Source organism: Grammomys surdaster, unplaced genomic scaffold (assembly GCF_004785775.1).
Source record: "Grammomys surdaster isolate TR1022 unplaced genomic scaffold, NIH_TR_1.0 125769, whole genome shotgun sequence".
Lineage (NCBI taxonomy): Eukaryota > Metazoa > Chordata > Mammalia > Rodentia > Muridae > Grammomys > Grammomys surdaster.
The window spans coordinates 1,680,224-1,700,812 of NW_021620600.1; the positions used below are offsets into that span (position 1 = coordinate 1,680,224).

At 49.5% G+C, this 20,589-nt stretch overlaps 1 protein-coding gene across 6 annotated transcripts in view; it reads right to left on the minus strand.

Moving 5' to 3' along the window:
- Abcc8 (ATP binding cassette subfamily C member 8) overlaps positions 1-5,173 on the minus strand; it is a 77,427-nt gene extending 72,254 nt beyond the window's left edge. For 5 of the 6 annotated variants that reach the window (XM_028788898.1, XM_028788902.1, XM_028788899.1 and 2 more), the window contains exons 1-2: positions 4,949-5,096; positions 3,549-3,690 (exon numbers count right to left, since the gene is read on the minus strand). In XM_028788898.1, the coding sequence (XP_028644731.1) occupies positions 3,549-3,690; positions 4,949-5,096 (290 nt within the window). Of the gene's footprint in view, positions 1-3,548; positions 3,691-4,948 lie in introns of all 6 variants that reach the window. The other variant, XM_028788897.1, reaches the window with a different exon arrangement.
- Between the last annotated feature and the right edge of the window lie 15,416 nt (positions 5,174-20,589).

Consider the following 20,589-nt stretch of genomic DNA (forward strand, 5'->3'; position numbering starts at 1 on the left):
ATACTAACTATACTATACTATACCATACTAACTATACTATACTATACTATTTCATTCTATACTATGTTATACTACACTATACTATATTATGTTATACAATATTATACTATACTATTCTATACTATGTTATACTATATTACACTATACTATTCTATACTATACTATGTTATACTATACTATTTTATTCTATACTATACTATTTTATTCCATACTATACTATTCTATACTATACTATGTTATACTATATTATACTATACTATGTTATATTACACTATACTGTACTATACTATACTATACTATACTATACTATACTATACTATTCTATGCTGCTGGATCGAGCAAGCCAAGGACCCTTGCCTTGGAAAAGCTAAGCATAGGCAATGACCAACTCTTCTATGTGACCCAAGAGTCCATGGTAGGGCTATTCCAGATGGACTAAAGGCTTCAGGGAGAGCTTCCCAGAAGATGTGGAATCAGGCTGGACTTTGAAGAATAAGTATTTGTTTAACAGAGATGTCCTGCCATATGGAGAAGTCCACCATGTCAGGATTACTCTGGAAGGGCCCAAGTAAAGCCATGTAGGCAGCATGGATCATTTATTAAACAGAAGAACTACAGGTTATCCAGCCCCTAGGAGATAGATGGTGACCGCCCTAAGCAGGCTGCCAATTCTATACTCCTTTGCCAGGGGTTGGTCTGAGGGTGGCCATGCAATTCTAGGCACTGAGGTGTGTAGCCAAGTCTGAAGAGCTTGACCTCCCCTGTAAGGAAGAGGAGCAGCTGGAGCATGCTCTCCCAAGCTTGCCCCTTCCTTCCTATGGGACACTCGCAACAGGGCAGCCACTTTGTGGTCACGAGGAAGGGATGGCTTGTCCACAGAAAACAGTAGGGAAAGGCTGGGTACTTGGAGATACACCAAACTTCAAAACCAAGCTGAAAAGACAGTTTTCTAGATTTCTTGTTAAGGGAGACAGTCATTGATGTTCTTTAAGCCTGGATATTACATCTCAGCAAAAAAGGCTAGTGACTAATAGAGAAGAGAAAAGGTTAAGACAGAGGATTGACAGCCACTGCCCGGGAGAGGGCTTCAGAACTCCTGCCTCCACTGTAGAAACAATGCTGGAGTGAACTTAAGAAATATAATCATAGCAAGCATGATGCACTCTCAGTTATAATAGCTCTTAGATGATTAGAATAAAGCAGAGGGGAACAGATGTGAAAGTTTTCTTTATATGAGTCAGGTGTACAGTGATTTGGGAAAACACTCTCCCCATGTTCTTCCCTTACCCCTCTTCTCATTCACCTGCACTGCTCTGGCTGCTCAGCATTGACAGGACCACACAAGCACAAGCTGCTACAGACTGAAGTTACCTCAGTTATACACTGAATGTGACTTAGTCTAAGCCACATCCCAGCTGGAGACGGTTGTCTTACCCAGCTCCAACTCCACATGCCATAGGCCAGTGTGGAAATGGGGAGCCACAGGGCAGGTCTATGACATCACCAATCAGCCCCCCCTTTTATGTCCCTTCCTCACATTTGCTGACTCAAGGGTGGTGGCCCCGAAGACCAGGAGCCCAATGTCCATCTGCAGACAAGCATCATGCCTTGGAGGAGATACACTCGGCAGGCCTGGGGTGCAGGCATAGCCATACAGGGTCAGGGGTGTAGATATTAGCAAAAGTGGACATCTGGGTTGTTTCCTGCCAGTCCCCGGTCCCCGTGTCCTGGGAATAGATCTGCCCCAGGCTCTGTGGCTGGGCTCTGAGACTTGTCTGTTTTCCCATTTTGCCTCCCTCAAAGAGACAAGTGAAGGCTCCAGGGCTCATTTCACAGGTAGAAAAGACATGGCACAGAAAGACTGAGTAACACACAGGTCCCACAGTTGGCACTGAGCAGAAGGCTGGGGCTCCCTCCTCTCCAGTTGGGGCATTTTCCTGCCACCCAGCCAATTATAACCTAGAGGTATTACTGGTGGCCCCAGGGCTCACAAGTCCCTTTCCTCAGTACATTGTGCCAGTGTGGCAGGGTCTTGGGTGGGAGTGGGGGGATTACAGACTAGTCACCACTATTTAAATATTGGTATTCCTTCTGGCGTTCTTGTTGGTCTGTAGGCTTTGATCAGCAGTAGGACCTGGTGCCTCATCGAGGCATGAAATTAGTGCCGATGCCTGGACACTGGGGACAGCCGCAGGGTTGAGAATAGTCTAACTGTAGCTCAGAGGAGCTGGACCTCAGAAACTCCAGACAATATCCACCCACAACTGTGACATCGCCCCCTGACACGGTCCCTGAGGCTCCCTGACTCCTCCATTCCATTCCATGTCCTCTTCTGTCCCTCTCTGAGGACACACTTCAGCTCTCATCACAGTCATCCCTCACCTACCTACCCTGTGACTCTTCCTGCCGCCCTCTGGCCTGTTCAGCACACACTCAGCCTTCCGTCCACGAGTGTTGTGCCGAAGGCATCTCTCTTGGCCTCAAAACTGCAAGTTAAAGTCAACTCAGACAGGCAGCCTTCCACCCAAAGCCCTCCTCTAAGGACCAGATCTGCTGCTTGGCTACAGTGTCATGGCTCCCTTCCTTGTGTCTACTGCTTCAGCCTTCTTCATTCCTCCGTCCCCTGAGAGCTAGCCTCATTCCCAAGACCATCTCTGCAGACCCAGCTATCCCCTAGGCCTCAAACCACAATAGCTTAAATCGTGCTTGTCACCTCTGCCACAGCCCGGGCACGCCTGTTCCTCATCCCTCTCCCTCCAGTGCTGTAGTCTCCCGCCTCCACACCCCACCCCACCCCCGTCAGAACACATGTCATCCATCCAAGCTCCGCTCCAAAGCACCCCCTGACCACCACCACCATGAAACCTGTCTGATACTGCCTTCTGATCTCCTCCTCCCAGATCATGTCCGTGTGGTATCATTTGATTTATCTTCCTAGGAGTCAATCAATGTTTGCAGAGCTTCTGTGGGTTCTGCACTGTGAATACAAATAGGACGGGCACCCCAGATCTCAAATCCTGACAGCTTTGCAAATGGAAACTGGGACATACATCCCGGTCTGTAGGAGAGGTGAGGGAAGGGGTGAGTGTGGGGAGAAGAATGGGGCTAGAGGCAGGTGGGGCTGAATCGGGACAAAGATGAGGGCCCAGAGGACAGGGACTGAATCTTGTAAATGAATGGGAACCAGAGGGAGGCCTTCAGTAAGAACAAGTGGCATGCTTTACTGTTCCCTCATGTATTTCGGTCACTTTCAGAAGAGACTAGGTGTATTGCCCACAGCAGCTGGGGCACTCTGACAGGCTCTACAATGGTCTCACAAGGAACTGGTACAGAAATCTGCATTCCCCTTTTCCTCCCGACTGACAGTAGGCCCTGCATCTCATATGTGTCTGGGGCCTAGCACAGTTCACACCAGGTTACAGGATGTAATAGACAAGACACTGGTCTATGGAAGGCATGTGAGAGGTGCAGGGAGGGCCTCCTCCAGCCTCCCCAGAATTCCCCTGGAGCAGGTCCGCTCTCTCCTCAGTCCTCAGTCGCTCACTTACCCATCAGACAGGATACCCTCAGCGATCTCACACACGAGGACGAAGAGCAGCATGAAGGTAAGGATCCAACGCAGGTTGTGGCCCGGGAAATGGAGCCAGGTGCTGTGGTGAATGTGCACCTTGGAGCTCTGGCTGCCCCATCCTGCAGGGAGAGACACAGAGGGTAGGAAGCCCACCTGGAGATCCAGCATGGTGATAGGGCGACCATACAAATCTTACTTCCCCAGGGCTGAGCAAAGAAACTGACTATCCAGGCACAAAGGCTGCAGCCTGGTCCTAAGCAGGTACCACACTGACCTCTGGTGTGACCTGCTGTCCATTCTGTTCCGTTTCTGATACACACATGGGCATGCATTGCATACTTCCTTGCTATTTCTGGCTAACCATTTATCTTTGTCAGTAACTACAGCTTCTTTCTGCAGCAGTTCTTTATTTTTGAGGCAGGGTCTAATGTTGGTTACAAGGCCTTGAACTTCCTGTGTAGCCGAAGATGACCTTAAACTCCCGATCCTCCTGCCTCCACCTCCCAAGAACCAGGATTTCCAGGAGAGCCAGGTTCAGCAACTTTTTACTGATTCAGTTCAACGGCCACCTTGCCCTTCTTCCTTCCCTAAAGAATTTTAAAGATTTGCTATTTCTCTTAATTGAAGTAAATGAACAATCAACACTCTGTTTGAACAGAGCAGATTGGCCGGACAGATTCAAGGACTTGGGAGAGGAGGCGACCAGAGTGAAAAGGATTGTCCTCCAGGCTGAGCGCCCAACTTTGTAGACCACTTTTTGGCAAGCGCTGGGAGTTGAAAAGGTTGCTAAATCTGCTCTGAGTTGACTCACGCTGTCCTGGAGAAGTTACATACACTAGGAGGACTCTCGCCTTGTGGGGTGGCCGGGTCCCGGCACCCAGACTCTATCTCCTCGCAGCGTGGACCGGACCCTGGAGAGGGGAGGGGGGAAGTTCTGCCCGAGGTTAGGCCGCTGGGACAACGCGAGGCTGGCTGGCCTCCACCACCAACCTCCCTGGCTGGAGCCTGCGCTTCTGCCTGAGTCCAGTTGCGGCGGTGACAGCATGGGCACTGGGAAAGGATGGTCTGGCTCTCGCCGCAGCGCCGCTCAGGGTGAGGTCGATTCCCTCGCGACCTTCCCTGAGCGTGCGGAGCCCCATCCCGGGTCAGGCTCTGCGGTAGCAAAACTTGGGGATCCCTAATGTCGCTAGCGCCCATCGTGTCTGGCGCGGGTTCAGGGATGGGGGAGGGTCCGAGGGAGGAGACGCACAGCAGGGGACCAAGGAACACAGGCGAGCGGGTGGTGCGGGACCGCCGGGGCCGCGCGCCACCCCCATCCCGGCCACTCGTCCTTCTCCCGCGCGTCCTCCCTCCCTCCGTCGCGGCGCGCGCGCTCACCGATGAAGAGGATGGGAAAGGTGATGAAGAGCAGGAAGACATGTGGCACCACGTTGAGCGCGTCCACGAAGCAGCCGTTGTTGAGGACACCTTGGTCTACCCGGTAGGCAGCTGAGTGGTTCTCGGTGCCGCAGAAGGCCAAGGGCATGGTGGCGCGCGCACGGGCTCGGCTCCGTCTCCGCGCGCCTCCCGCGCTCTGTCCCTCGCAGCACCCTGGGCTCCCGCACGGCCCGCCCCGCCCCGCCCCGCCCCCACCTGCCGCTGGGCCCCGCCCTTCCAGCTGCTCTGTGGGGCGAGGGTGGGGTCTCACCCAATGCGCACGTGCGCTGGGTGCGCAGGCAGGCAAGGGGGTGTCTGAGTGGGAGTCGTAACCAAGATGATCCGGGTGAGCCCGGAGTGCGTGGATTTGGGATTCCCGAAAGTAGATTCGCTGAATCTCGGTTCAGCTGGATGTAGATCAGGGATGTCCCCTAGGGGAACAGAGTGGCACAAGCCCGCACCTGATAAGGTCCAAAGAAACTGCGAAGAACTTGAACTTAGGAGGGTGCTTGGGAATTTTCAAAGTGTCTCTGGCGCGGGGTCGCAGAGTGACCTCACAGCCTGTCCCAATCTTTCACCCCAAATTGCAAGGCTAGCCAGTGGGAACCTGGTCTGAATCCAGATCTCTTCTCTTCTGGTGATTAAGGGTTTTTTGTTTTGTTTGTTTAAAGATTTTTTTTATGTGTGTGTGTGTGTGCGTGTGCATGTGCGTGTGCGTGTGTGTGCAGGTACCAATAGAGGCCAGAAGAGGAACTTGGATCCCCTGGAGCTGGAATTACTGGTGTTGAGAGCTGTCTGGCATGGAAGTTACTGGGAACAGAACTTGGTCTCATCAAGAGAGCCCATGGGAGTACTCTTAACCACGGAGACATCTTCCCAGTGCCCGAGAGTTTTTAATTGTCCACTTGCCACAACCTAGAATCAATTAAGAGCCTCAACTGAGGAATTGCCTAAATCAGGCTGGCCTGTGGGCATGTCTGTGGGTAACTGTCCTGATTATTAATTGGTATGGGAAAACCCTGCCCACTGTGGGCAACACTATTTCATGAACAGGGCCGAGGACTATGTAAGAGTGGAGAGAGCTAGCAAGGATCATAGAGCAAGCAAGGGAGGACCAGAGAGCAAGCAAGGGAGGATCAGAGAGCAAGCAAGGGAGGACCAGAGAGCAAGCAAGGGAGGACCAGAGAGCAAGCAAGGGAGGATCAGAGAGCAAGCAAGGGAGGACCAGAGAGCAAGCAAGGGAGGAACAGAGAGCAAGCAAGGGAGGATCAGAGAGCAAGCAAGGGAGGACCAGAGAGCAAGCAAGGGAGGACCAGAGAGCAAGCAAGGGAGGACCAGAGAGCAAGCAAGGGAGGGCCAGAGAGCAAGCAAGGGAGGATCAGAGAGCAATCAAGGGAACATGAGAGAGCAAGCAAGGGAACATGAGAGAGCAAGCAAGGGAGGATCAGAGAGCAAGCAAGGGAGGACCAGAGAGCAAGCAAGGGAAGATGAGAGAGCAAGCAAGGGAGGATCAGAGAGCAAGCAAGGGAAGATGAGAGAGCAAGCAAGGGAGGATCAGGGAGCAAGCAAGGGAGGATCATAGAGAAAGCAATAGAGAGCCAGAGAGCAAGCAAGTATGGTCCAGGTAGTTATTCTTTCTGTTTGCGTGTGGATGTGACACTATGAGCACCTGTATGTGTCCACTCCCATTGCTGTGGGCTCTATCATTTGTTTCCTCTTATATTTTCATAATCATCATCTTCACCCTCTTCTTTCTCCTCTTCTCTCTCCTCCTCCTCTTCTTCATCATCATCATCGATGGAATCTTGCTATGTAGCCCTGAATTCACTGTGTGGTGCAGATTAGCCTCAAACTCGCATCGACTTTCCTGCTCTAGGCTGGAGTTTTCTTTAATTCTAGGTTTTCTCTACATTTTCTGCATCATTCTTTGTGCAGTTACATGCTCAGCCATGTTGTCATGGATACTTAACCGTTCAGGCAGCTGAGGACTGCATCCATTCTGAGGGCTGGGCGGGTGGCATACTAGTCTAGACTGCCTACTGCTGTCATAGGCACTTCATTGCTATCAGTCACCAGAGGCGCTGCTGCTGTGTGCTCAGTGGCGCCACCTAGTGACAGTTCTCAGAGCACATCCCCATCTTGAGGCAGCATATGACCAGACAATATTCCCTGTCCTGACCTCGCCACAACTTCTTATGTTTGGGTCCAAGTCACCTTTCTGAGCTTCAGTTTCCTCATTTCTAAATGGGTGGGAGGAGGAAGTCATATGCGTTGGGATGAGATCACAGGATCAAAGGGGTTTAGCACACAGAGGAGGCAGGTTCTCTATGCTCATTCAGTGTCTACAACTACCCTACACTTGCCCCTAGCTGTAAGGCACATGGCATAGTGCCTTCAGCTGTGTTCCCCTGCTTGTCCACATGGCAAGGCACGTGGAAAAGCGTATAAATACCCAGGATTTCCTTTCAATAAAGGAGACTTGATCAGACCCTCTGTCTTGTCTCCATTCTTCGTGTCTCTTGCCCCTCCATCCCCACTCTCTCTCTGGCTAGACCATGACCCGCTGACTGGAGCAGCAGCTCGGGTCGGGACAGAGTGGCACTCAACTTCGGAGCTCCAGTAAGTGAGATACAGTGAAGGACACTGCAGGAATTGGAAGTGAGCATCCGCACACCTGCGCTGGAGAACCTGTTGACTGACGGAGCTTGGTAGTAGCACTTAATGCGAGGCAGCGAGAATGAGAGACCCAGTGAGGGATGTTACTGGAAGAAGGGTCTGCGGAAAATTCAGGAGTGAAACAAAGGTGATCGCTGTGGGAACCTGCCACATCGAGACCAGTAGGTCATAGTAACGAAAATGGGGCAGAAATAAGTCAGCAGGGACAGAGGACAAAAGGCTTTAAAGATCTGAGGAGTAAATTGCAGGCTGCTCTGAGTCAAGAGAGCCAAACAGATAAATAGAAGGTTGCTCTAGGCAGAGAGCTGAACAGAAATATAGTGTTAATCGGTTGTATTAGGTTGATATAACTTTCAAAATGGGTGTGATTCTCAGTTGTGTAGTTATATTTTTCTTCTGGATAAAAGGTCAATGTAAAGGGTTTTCTGGTTACTGGCTAAAGGATAGGCAGATTTGGGAAAAAAGGTTTTTCTATGTGTTTTCTGAAGAGGTCATTAAGGTGGTAGTTATATCTTCCAGAATTACATGGATCAGACATGACAGAGGTAGACCTCCAGAAGACTAGATTCCAGAGAATCAAACAAAATAATTATCTTGATACTAAAATTTGTTTTGAGATTTGTATATTACAGAATACACAGCCTTGGTGAATGAATCTTCTTGTCACTTGCATGTCCACTGATGTCCTGGACTTCCAGCTGGATGCAGTTAACACAGACATCAGAGGCTTATCAATTTACCCTTCCCCTCAAGCCTCTTCTAATATCTCAATGTCCATATTCAGCTTGAAGAAGTTAATGAAGAGTTGGCGCCCCAATTCCCTGGACTTGGGGACTGAGGTAGTTAATAGGCTGTCTTTCTAGGAGAAAGTAATAGTTTTATTAGAACAGGGAGGAAGAGCTAAAATTGATTACACAGCCATAATCTATTGGTAGAAATCTGTATAATTGTTACTAAGCTGATGCAAATTCAAGGATTTCATTGGCATAATTTCTTCTATTAATACAAAATTTGTGGGTACAAGGCTTAGACCTTTAACTTCTCCAACAGAGGGAACTGTGTGCTGCCCTTAAAAAAGAGTGTTGCTTTTTTACCAACCATTCATGCATTGTTAAGCCTCTTGTCTCTCGAGTTCATGCTGTTCAACAGACTGATGGCTTTTGTACAGATAGATACTATTCAAATGAAACCCATACAAGTCCATTATTACAGGCTGGAAGTAGGGAACTCTAAAACCTCTGTCATCAAGTCTGATGAATATTAACCCCTAACTTATGAGCTAAGCCAGACAGTCAATGATGAGTAAGAGAACACCTCAAGACCCTTGCCCCTATCTAGGAGGCCTCACCATCCTAAGACAGGGGCTCAACCAATGGCTGTTGAGTATCCAAAGACGGGAAAGGGAGGCTGGGGTCCTTTGCTCCAACCTAAGGCAGGCACGGTTTCCATAAGTTTTCCCAGCCTTCCCTTTTGAAAAAAAAAATTAAAAAGGGGGACCTGTTGGGAGCCGACTCCTAGCTATCATCTTTGCAGCCATCTCAGGCCATATACCCTGACAAGAGACTTGTTCAACAGCCCACAACTGCTGAGCACACTCTGATAAACATCTTTTTTTCCCTCACATATCTTGTTTTCCTGCTTAGTGCCTCCAGCTGCAAGGCGCACGTGGTATCTATGCTGCAAGGCACATGGCATAGTGGCTTCAGCTGGGTTCCCCTGCTTGTCCTCAAGGGCAAGGCACGTGGTAAACCGTATAAATACCCAGGATTTCCTTTCAATAAAGGGGGAGACTTGATCAGACCCTCTGTCTTGTCTCTTGCCCCTCTATCCCCACCCTTTCTCTTGCTAGACCCTGACCTGCTGACCGGAGCAGCAGCTCGGGTCAGGACACACCATGACCTTGACAACTCTTGTAAAGGGAAGAATTTAATTGAGTCTTGCTTGCAGTTCAGAGGTTAGTCCATTATCATCACGGCGGGAAGTGAGGTGGCACAGAGGCTGAAGAAGTAGCTAGAGTTCTACATCTGGATCTGCAGGCAGCAGGTAGAGAGACTCTGGGCTTGGAATGGGGTTTTGAAGTCTCCAAGTCCATTCCCCAGTGACACACTTCCTCTCACAGGACCACACCTCCTAATCCTTTCAAATAGTGCCACTCCCTGGTGACCAGTCATTCAAATCTATGAGGTTATGTGGGCCAGTCTCATTCAAACCACCACACTTGCTAAGTAGTCAAGGCTGGCCTTGAACTCCTGATCTTCCTACTTCAGTGTGCCTAGGGCTAGGACTACAGATATATGTCACCACACCCAGTATTACTAGTGTTTCAATCTAAGAGGCAATCTCTCTATAGTCAGTCACCCAACCAAGAAGGGCAATTCCTGCACACAATCTGTGGTATGGTTTGAATGGGAAAATGCCCCCATGGACTCACATGTTTTAACTTTTGGTCCCCATCTCTTTGGGGAGGTTATAGAACTTTTGGGAAGTGGGACCTAGCTGGAGGAAGTGGGGTTGCTGCTGCAGAGTTGCTAGAGAGCAGAGACCTAGCCTGGCTTCTTGTCCCTTCCTGCTGTTTCCACACTGCAGATACAGCATGACCAGTCACCTCATGTTCCTACCACCAAGTCCCTTGCTATGAAACACTGTAGCTCCTTAAACCATGAGCCCAAATAAGCCTTCGTCCTGGCTACCTGCCAGCTCGAGGATACTTAAGGACAAATTCAGATTCTTGTTTCTTTTAGAATCTAATTCCTAGGCTAGTTCAGTGATATGAGATCCCAGAAGGTGCTGACAGGTGAAGCTGAAGAGGACATCCCCCTCTGACCCCTGACATGTGTCTCTGGTAGGCCTACCATGGACTCTGCTGTCAGCCTGGAGGACCTGCCCAGAGATGGGCTAAGACCAGTGACCTGCCTTTTTCCACCTCTTTCCTCGATCTTAGGAAGTGTCCCTAACCTGTGGATTGGTGGCCACACGAAAGCCAAGATGGCCATGAATGAAGCCCAACACATCTATAGATGACAGTTTAAATTTCACTGTCTCCAGATCAGACATCACTGCCAGCGGGACCTGAGTCTTAGCTCCGGTTTCCTGAGCCTGCCTGGGATCCAGCACTGTGGAAGTCTGTACTGTGGAAGCAGGGTATCTGCCAGCTATGGGAACATGGGTACACTGACCTCCTCAAGCTTCAGCTATAAACAGGGGGAACCATCTTGCTCACATGGGTTATAAGTCAGAAACCACGTCAGCAGAGAGGTGGGCACCTCATGCTTGAACTTGCAAGATGCTAAGTTTTAAAAACTGAGCCTCTACCCAGTGTGCAGCATACTGCCTGGCTTGATCACCATCTCTCCGTGAGGCAGGTGGTGTGAGCATCATGATCCAGGGCAGAAATAAGCAGAGAGGAAAGGTCAGTGGTCAAGGTCCCTTTGCAGAATAGGGGGCAGAGTATGGCTTCCTTCTTGGGGCATTCTTCTGAGATACAGGTATCTGGCATGGGGAGGGTAAAACCTCAAGGCAAAAGAAAGGGTAGGAGACAGATGTTTGGAAGGGGATGTGGTGTGGCAGGTGGTGGTGAAGACATGTCTGGAAGCAGTGTCCATAGAGCAAGCCCTGCTTCTAATTTAGCCTTGTCTGGTCAGAGTGTGCCTGTCCGTAATGGACATACCTAACATCCTTGTTGCAAAGGACTGAATGTTTATGTCTACTGATCCTAAGGCCCAAAAAGTGACATTAGGAGGTGGGGGCTCTAGGAGATGATTAGATCAGGACTTACTTGCACGGTGTCATTCATGCTTTTATAAGAGGTTCCAGAATATTCATTGACATTCTCCTGATGTGGGTTGCAGAGAAAGGCAGTTGTCTGAGGAAGCAGGTTTTAAATGGGCATAGACTTTCTTCCTGGCTGTATTAGTTAGAGTTTTACTGCTGTGAATAGACACCATGACCAAGGCAACTTATAAGAGGACATTTAATTGGGGCTGGCTAAGGGGTTCAGAGGTTCAGTCTATTATCATCAAGGCAGGAACATGGCAGCATCCAGGCAGGCATGGTGCAGGAGGAGCTGAGAGTTCTACATCTTCATCTGAAGACTGCTAGCAAAATACTGGCCCCCAGGCAGCTAGGGCAAGAGTATTAAAACCCAGGCCCACAAGGCTACAGGGCTACACCTCCCAACAGTGCCACTCCCTGAGCCAAGCATATATAAACCATCATATTGGCCTTGGACTTTGCAGTCACCAGAACCACGAGAAATAAGTCTGTTATTCCAGGCCAGTTCATGGTACCTCTGTCACAGGGACCAGAATGAACTCAGACGCTTGCACCCTGAGCACAATGGCGGTATAGCAGTATTGAGGCTGGGCAGTCCTATGACTGGGACACTGTGTGGGACGAAGCCCCTTCACCAAAGACTCCTCCATTCAAGTAGGCATATACCTTGAGGCTGACTCCCAGCCTAGAGCTAACATATATCTGCTCTATAATTGTATTGCTGAAGTGCTCCCTTATGACCTATAGCCAAATCTATTTTTAGCTGTAATGTGTACATTAAAAATTTAAACTGGTGAATATGTTTAATGTTAAGGTAAAGAGTAACCCCAGTGGTTTCGAGAGAAATGTCCTTTCCTTGAGAGCTTGAAAATTATACCAGATTTTTCTCTTGTTGCAGAGAGTAGCTTCTGGAGGGATGGGGATTAGGGTGCTGGGGAGGGCAGGGCAGGTGGAGACACTGCTTGCTCATCTAATGGGAGGAATAGCCTGGTTCAGCCAGTGGGTGCTGTGAGCTGTAAAGAGAAAGTTGACAATAGTTGTTCATTCCGTCATGGCTGCTGTGTACAGATTGGCTTCCTCTGTGACCTATGAAATGAATGGTACTGTGTCCTTGAGAAACAGGCCTAGAGAGGCTAAGCGGCTTGCCATAGCTCACACAACCCAGTAAAATATGAAACTTCTGATGGAACCCGTTGTGGTTGAGTCTAGAATCTGTGTGCTTTCTGTCCCAGTGGCTCTGGGATATTAACTGGGGCTTTGTTGGAGGTGCCCATTCTCAGGGCAGCTCTCTACCATTCCGCCTCCCAGATAGGGACAATAATAGGTAGTCAGTCCCTGCCCTCAGGACCTGCAGTTTGAGGTTTGGATAGGAATGGCCCCCATAGACTCCTGTGTTTGAATGCTTAGGCCATAGGAAGGTGTGGCTTGTTGGAGTACGCATGGCTTTGCTGGAGGAAGTGTGTCACAGTGAAGGTTGGCTTTGAGGTCTCAGAAGCTCAAGCCAGTTTAATTCCTGCTGCCTGCGGATCCAGATGTAGAAATTTCAGCTCCTTCTCCAGCACCATGTCTGCCTGCAATCTCTCCATGCTTCTTGCCACGACTGTAATGGATTAAACCTCTGAATTGTAAGCCAGCCCCAATTAAATGTTTTTCTTCATAAGAGTTCCTGTCGTCATGGTGTCTCTTCATAGCAATAAATCCCAAACTGAGACAGTCTGGTTGGACAAAGAAGAGAAAAGCAGAAGAGAAAAGGAAGGGAAAGGAGGTAAATTGGCTGAGCTTGGAGACGCGGCTTGCTGGTGGTTTCAGGGGAGCATGGTGATGGCAGGTGCCCAGTCCTGCCCAGGTGACAAAAGGAGGATTATGAAGGAATTGCTGAAGTGTGTGAAGTGTGTGTGTGTGTGTGTGTGCGCACACACTCGGAGCTGGGATGTGTTTTCCAGATACACTAGTGAGTGTGTGAGTCTTGGCAGGATGAGGAACTCTAAGGAAGGCCATGGAGCATGATGTAGGGGAGGAGGCCAGACTGCTGGTGCTCCCTAATGTCCACCTGAGGCCTTCCCCATGCAGACCTTGCCCCTGAAAAATGCCCACCATCCATTGCACAAGTCACTTGCGACACCAAGATGTCCTTGCTGAGGGGACAACATCTCTGCTCTCCCTGCCATCCAATAGCCAGCTTCTAAGTCCTCAACACTGGCTTCAAGTGCCCCTTCCAACTGAAGGCTTCTTCCTATCCCCCCATGGTGACTCCACTTAAAGGTCCCTCCCCTAGTCCCCAGCCCTGTGTTCAGTCCCCGACATTCATCACCCAGGATGGCAGTGGTTCACACATGGGTCTGTCTCCCCTGCTGTCCTGAGATCATAGTGCTGCAGCTGAGATTCATAACATGCTGCCTCTGGCACAGAGTTAAATAATTCCAATCAATATTTGTTAACTGGGTGAATGAATGAGTGGACAGATGAATGACTGACTCAATCAGGGGCCATGTTTACCCTTGGGTGTAACAGCTGTTTGCTCACTCAGCGAAGTGGAAAATTGATGTTTATAAACTCGGTTCGGCTTCCTCATTGACATACATTATGTGTTTTCTTTGCTTTTAGTAGATCACTCCTTACTTATTTAGTGATGCAAGTGCTTACTGTGTGCTGGACACCATGCGAATTGTTGGAGAAAAACTGGGGTGTATAGTGCATGCATCTAAGAAACTGTTTCATCTCTGGGGTATTTTCAGTACCTCACTCTCTTACTTAGGGTTTTACTGCTGTGAAGAGACACCATGACCATGGCAATTCTTATAAAAGAAAATATTCAATTGGGGCTGGCTTATAGTTCAGAGGTTTAGCCCATTATTGTCATGGTGGGAAGCATGGAGGTGTGCAGGCAGACATGGTGCTGGAGGAGACGACAGTTCTATGTCTTGATCTGAAGGCTTCAGGGGACTGTGTGCTACACTGGGCATAGTATGAGCATAGGAGACCTCAAAGCCCACCCCCACAGTACACACTTCCTCCAACAAGGCCACACCTTTAATAGACCCACTCTCTGTGGGCCAAGCATTCTAACACTTGCTTCTATGAGGTCATTCCCATTCAAATCACCACACTGACTATTCGGGCTTTTTAAAAACAGTGTGCATGTGTGTGTGTGTGTGTGTGTGTCCTGTGTGCATACGTAGGTATGTATGGGTGTGGACATACATATGCCATTGCAAATACATGGGGTCCAAGGACAACTTTCCATCCTGTTTGAGGCAAAATACCTTTGTTGTTTGTTGCTTTGGATACCAGGCTGACCTGGAAGCTTCCAGGGATTCTCTTGTCTCCACTTCATATCTCACTATGGCTAAGATAAGTGGTGCTAAGATTCACTCCACTCCACTCAACTGTCTGTGGTCTCTGGGGATCCAAACTCATGTCCTTGTGCTTGCACACATGTGCTTTACGCCCTGAGCTGTCTGCCCAGCCCCACGCTTCAGGGCTCTGTTTATCCTGTTTTATTATCATGGTGGATCTAAGCTCTTTCGAGTGAGAGGAACTTTTGAAAATCCGATAAAAGCCTTTCAATCCCTCCTGAGATTGTAAACCTCTCTGTGGACTCTAACTTGGAAACAGCAGGTCTGTGGAGGCCGGGTGGCTGGGTGGCTGTTGGACTATATCAGTGGTTTTGCTCCACATTGGTAGCATTTGGCTCTGTGGTACCTGTGAGCTGAATGCTGAGCCGACACAGTAGATGCTGGCTCCTTGGCCCTAGAGGCCCCCTTACCTGGTAAAGAATCCACAGGCAGAGTGGGCACCTGTGCCACGTGCAGGCGGAGGGAGAGTCTCTGCTGCGGTTGCTCTCCCGGCCTGCCCGAGGACACACTACTCTCTGCCAACCTCCCACCAGCCAACTTTACATATGCGTGTGAGCCGTGCAGAGGACAAACCTCTGAGCCGTGCAGAGGACAAACCTCTGGACTTCTCAAGCTCGCATCGGAAGCCCCGGGGCCTCAGAGACCTGGAAATCGGCTGTGAAGACACCGATTTCACTTTCCCTGGAGATGTTTTGTTTTTGCAGCCATGAGGATCAGACTGGAGCTGTCTGTCTATGGGATGGTTCTGTTCCAACGGAGTGAGACATCAGGCTTCCAAGCCTGTGTCCACCTCTGAAGCACAATCGCAGAGCTGGGGGACATGCTGGTGACGGGTAGTAGCATGGAGAGCTAGGTGTGAACTCGGGTGGGTATTTACACTGTTTCCACAGCTGAGCGCAGGAACGGCAGAATGCCCGTTGAGGATAGCTTGGTTAGACGAAATGTGTTCTGCATACACAATGGGGTGTGCCCCATCCAGTCTTTAAAAGGAAGGACGTCTTCCAGGCTGGAGGAAAGCCTCAGCGGTGACTGTCTAGTGAAATCCCAGAGTACCACAGAAAGGAAAAAGGAAAGTGGAGGGAAATCCTGACACATGGACAAATGTGTGAACCACAGGAGCATAATTATTCTTTAAAAAAAGAATTTGTTTAATGAGGTGGGTGATATAGCTCAGTGGGTAAAGGGGCTTGCCACCAAGCCTTATAACCTGAGTTGGATCCCATGACCGTGGTAGAAGGAGAGCATTGACTCCGGAAAGCTGACCTCTGACCCTCATAGATGTGCTATGTATGGTACATGGGCACCACATACATATGTGCACACCAAAGGAATTAAATTGTAAAAAAAATAAATACTTTTATGAAAATTTATTAGCTATATAGAATAAAGGGCTTGTATCTATGGACCTAATGCACTTTGATCACAGTCAGTCCGTCTGTCTCTTGTGTTAGCTTTGGTCTAACTCAGAGGTTACTCAGGTTTGCCTCAATGCCTTGAACTTGACCTCCAGAGTGCTGGGGTCCCAGGTGTGCGACATACCGCCATCCTCTGTTCTCTCCATTATCTTTTCCTCTCGTTTTCATTTCCCTTCTACTCGAGGAATTTTAATAAGCAGGACAAACTAATCACCAAGAAGCAAAATGCTGTAGAAGTCCACTCCTACAAGGTGCCTCCAGCAGGCACATGGGGACAGAGAGTGCACGGCGGTTGCCAGAGGCTCCATGGGTTCAGGATAAAGTTGATGAAGATGAATATTTTAAACCCAGCAAACACATGTGAGCATGAATGTAAGCACACAGTCAGCCAGCGGTAACCCTGCTCCCTAAAGGAGCGATACGCCCATGCATGCATGTCCCCGCTGTGCTCGGAGAGGGGAAGGGTTGTAGGCTACACCTGATGTAGGTGCACGTGAGGGTACAGAGCAGGATGAGGGACTGTCTCTTGCCTAGAGCCCACCTTTAGGAAGCTCCACCCTCAGCTGAGATGGGCCCACTCTGCCCTTCCTGTGGCGTGTAGCCCAGGTTCTCAAGGAGTCGGTGCCGACTGATGAGGCAAGAGCACGTCTGAGCTTTGCTCGCTCCGACTCTTAACCATCCCAATCCTACAGCTCGGCGCTAATCTCTTATGACTAAAGAAGCCACGAAAGTGGGAAATGAATGAGGCTCGGCTGAGGCCACAAGTCTCACTTCTCAGGGCTGAAGGACCGGCTACGGAAACCCCAGCATCCCCCGTCCTGGGTCCCACGTCACAGGGTCCACTCTCGTTTCTCCACATCTCATCCCAAGCACTGGCCACGTCACCTAGAAGCTGGCGATACACACTGGGACGATGGCTCCTCCTTGGCTTGGGGATATGGGGAAGAAAAGGTAGGAGGGAAGGCCCTTCTGCCATAGGGTCCTCTGTAGATACTCTTAGCAGCGGTTCAGAGCCGTTCCCCTTTCCTTCTAAACAGACCCCTCCCCTTTGTGGAGTGGGCGGTGCTGACCTCTGGCCCCATGGGTGGAGAGTAACCCAAATCTGGCCCATAAGGTCAACCATACTCTACACTGAGCTATAAGGACAGAGGTTTGGAATACCAGCAGCTGCCTCGGCATCTGAGAATGAAGCTGGTCAGAGTGGGCGGAGTGAAGAGATGGTGTGGTGGTTAACTTCATGTGTCAGCTTGGCAGGGCACAGCACCCAGACGTTTCAGCAAATACATCTGGATACTTATCTATAAAGGTGTTTTGGGGATGGGATTAACATTTAACCAGTGGACTTAGAGTATTTGCCCTCCATAATGTAAATGGACCTTACTTTGTTGAGCCAGTTCCCAGTCTTAATAGGAAAAACTTGACATGGGCTGGAGAGACGGCTCAGTGGGCAGGAGGGCTTGTGCAAGCCTGAGAACCCAACGTCAATGCCCAGCACTATGTATAAAGCCCCTGCACACACATGTGTGTATACCCTCACCCCTGCCCACACACACTTAAAACTGCTGATGTTCCCAAGGAAGAGGGCATTCTGCTGGCGATTGGTCTATACTTATGTTGAATGTGCTCCCAATCACGCTGGCCTGCCTTAGAGACCTTGGACTTGCTTGAGGCCATACTGTGTGAGCCTATTAACACAGCAAGGGCTGGAGATACAGCTCAGCAGTTAAGAGCATGGGCTTCTCTTGCAGAGGACCCAGGTTTGATCTCCCCAGTACCCACATGGATGCTCACAACTGTCTGTACTTCAGTTCCAGGGGATCTGATGCCCTTTTCTGGCCTCTGTGGGTTCTGCATGTATGTGGTGCACAGACAGGCAAAACACCCTTACATGCAAAACATTAAAAATTTAAAAGGTAGCACAATGGCCAATTAAAAAAATTCTCCATACATATAATTATATATGTAACATACATCTCTCTCCCCCCAACCCGGTGTGTGCATGTGTGTGTGTGTGTTTCTTATCCTTTGAGAGAACCTTAGCTAACACAGGCATCTAGAACAGAGTTCCAGGCTCAGCAAAACCTCAAACACTCCTGTATTCTGTCTCACTACTTAAGCTGTCCTCTGGAGTTGAGTTTCTGTCCATTACGTCCCCAAGAGTCAACGGAACAGATAGCCTGCAACTCACTGAGTTCTCAGCTGTGCCAAACACCAAGCTTTCTTTCACAGATGATCTGTGCCTTGAAGGATGCACAGAAAGTCCATGAGGGTTGGAAGGCAATGGAATGAACAGAGCACACACACAAGGATCCAGTGACACAATAGAACATGGCCAGGCCGGGAAACCAGAGTTCAGTGTGGCCAGAGTCAAAGAGGTGACGCATGGGAGACTGGGCTGGAGGAGAGGGCAGGGACCAGGTAACACAGGGGTTTGGTAGTCAGGTAGGAGCTTGGGCTCTGTCCTTAGGACAGGAGAGAGACCTTGGAGACCTTCCAAGAGGTACAGGCATGATCTGGTTGCAATTTTAGCTTGCCCGCTCGGTTGCTCGCTCACTTGCTCGCTCTGCAGTGGAAAGACAGATGACCCAAGGGAAAAAGAAGCTCCCGAGATCTAATTCCACACGGCAGCCATATCTTAATCATTTCCTGGAGAACTCCTGGAGCTGTGGTGTCTGCATCTACATCCTAGCTCTTCATTTGCTCCCTGCGAAAGCTCAGGCTTGATACAGGCTGCCTCAGCTTCCTGCTGAAGGCAACAGAGCCTCTCCCTCCTCCGGTCCTCTGCAAGGATGGAGTACTGACTCCAGGTTTGGAGTCAGCACAGTGCTAGATGCAAGTATCTCAACTGGTGACAAGCTCACGTGCTTCAAGACACACCTATGTTAGCTTTCTGTTACTGTAACTAAATATCAATTAAGAGGAAGGAAATTTTGTTTGGGGCCACAATTTTGGAGGCTTCAGTCTAGCCTGTGATCCGTTGCTTTCCAGCTTGTGGTGAGGCCGGATATCATGGTGGGAACACTTTGCAGAGGGCCTGGAGTGAAGCAGAGAGGAAGAGGCAGTTGTGAAATAATTCACTTAGGGAAGACACTCCAGTGTTACTGACTTTCCACACAGTGGGGACAAAACAAAACAAAACAAAAACAAACAAAAAACAAAATATGTCTGTCAAAAGCCATGTAAAGTAGGAAGAGTTGGTTTAGGCCCCCAGATTTAGAAGGGATATAGCCCATCATGAAGGGGAGGGTGTGGTGGCAAGAGCCACAGCAGCCTCTGTGAGTCACTGAGCAGACAGGAAGAGAGACTAGAGGCTACAAAGACCTGCCCCCACATCCACTTCCTCCAAGAGGCTACACTTCCTAAAGATTCCACAACCTTCCAAGACAATGCCACGGGCTAGGGGGAACCAAGTGTTCAAGTGGGCCCGTGGGAGACGTTTCACATTCCAGTCTGTAAACCCTCAAAGACCTAGAAGTTCCTTGTAGGCTCCACCTTTTAGTTTCTCCACTTCCTGTTAGTAACAAACAGAGCATACAGGCCTTATGGAGACCCTCCTGGTCCAAAAGATAGTACCATTGTATGTGGGAAATTTTCAAGCAATATGCACTTGTAAACATTGACATCCACCACAGCACACAGCAGAGTCGAGGTGCTTCCCCACCCTAATCTCTTGGCTGCCTTGGCTATGGCTTCTTTCCTTGCACAATATTATTAGAGAGTGTTACATGATAGACTCACCCCTGGGAAGGGAAGAGACTGGGACTGAAGTCTTGTTTCTATTGAATGAGCATAGCTTTTTCTCCATGATAAAGTTGAACCATGTAAATGGAACCTCCTTAAGATGGAGACTGTGTGTAGCCAGCACATCTCAACTCTGCTAAAACCAGCTGTAAACTCCCACCCCCAGCAGGACTGACCACTGCCTGGTTCAGTCCCCCTGTGGATTCTGGATTCAGCTGTCCCCTGGGATCTGCCCTAATAATGCTATCTGGATCTTTCCCATTCTCATCTGATCAATGCTGTGCATTTGGGTTCGATACGGGATGACAACTCTCTTCAGGGACTATCCAAGAGGTCCTGTCTTGTGTCTACTGACACCTTCTTTCCTCTTCCTTCTTCCCTAAGGTGCTGCTGGGCTACATCTGTGCAAGGGTGAACCTTTGTCATCCTCACCCCATCCTGGCAACCTTAGGAGGCACAGCATAGTGTTTGATAGCAGCTGGGCCACTCTACTCCACGAGATGCGCCTTTGAGGGAACAGAGCAAACCTCTGCTCCACACCTTCGTTTCCCACCTCTCTGCCAAGGACACCCTAAAGCCCAGCTTGGGTCCTGCTACCTCCTGAGCTCTGAGCCCTGGCCACTGATCCTCTACATACCATGTC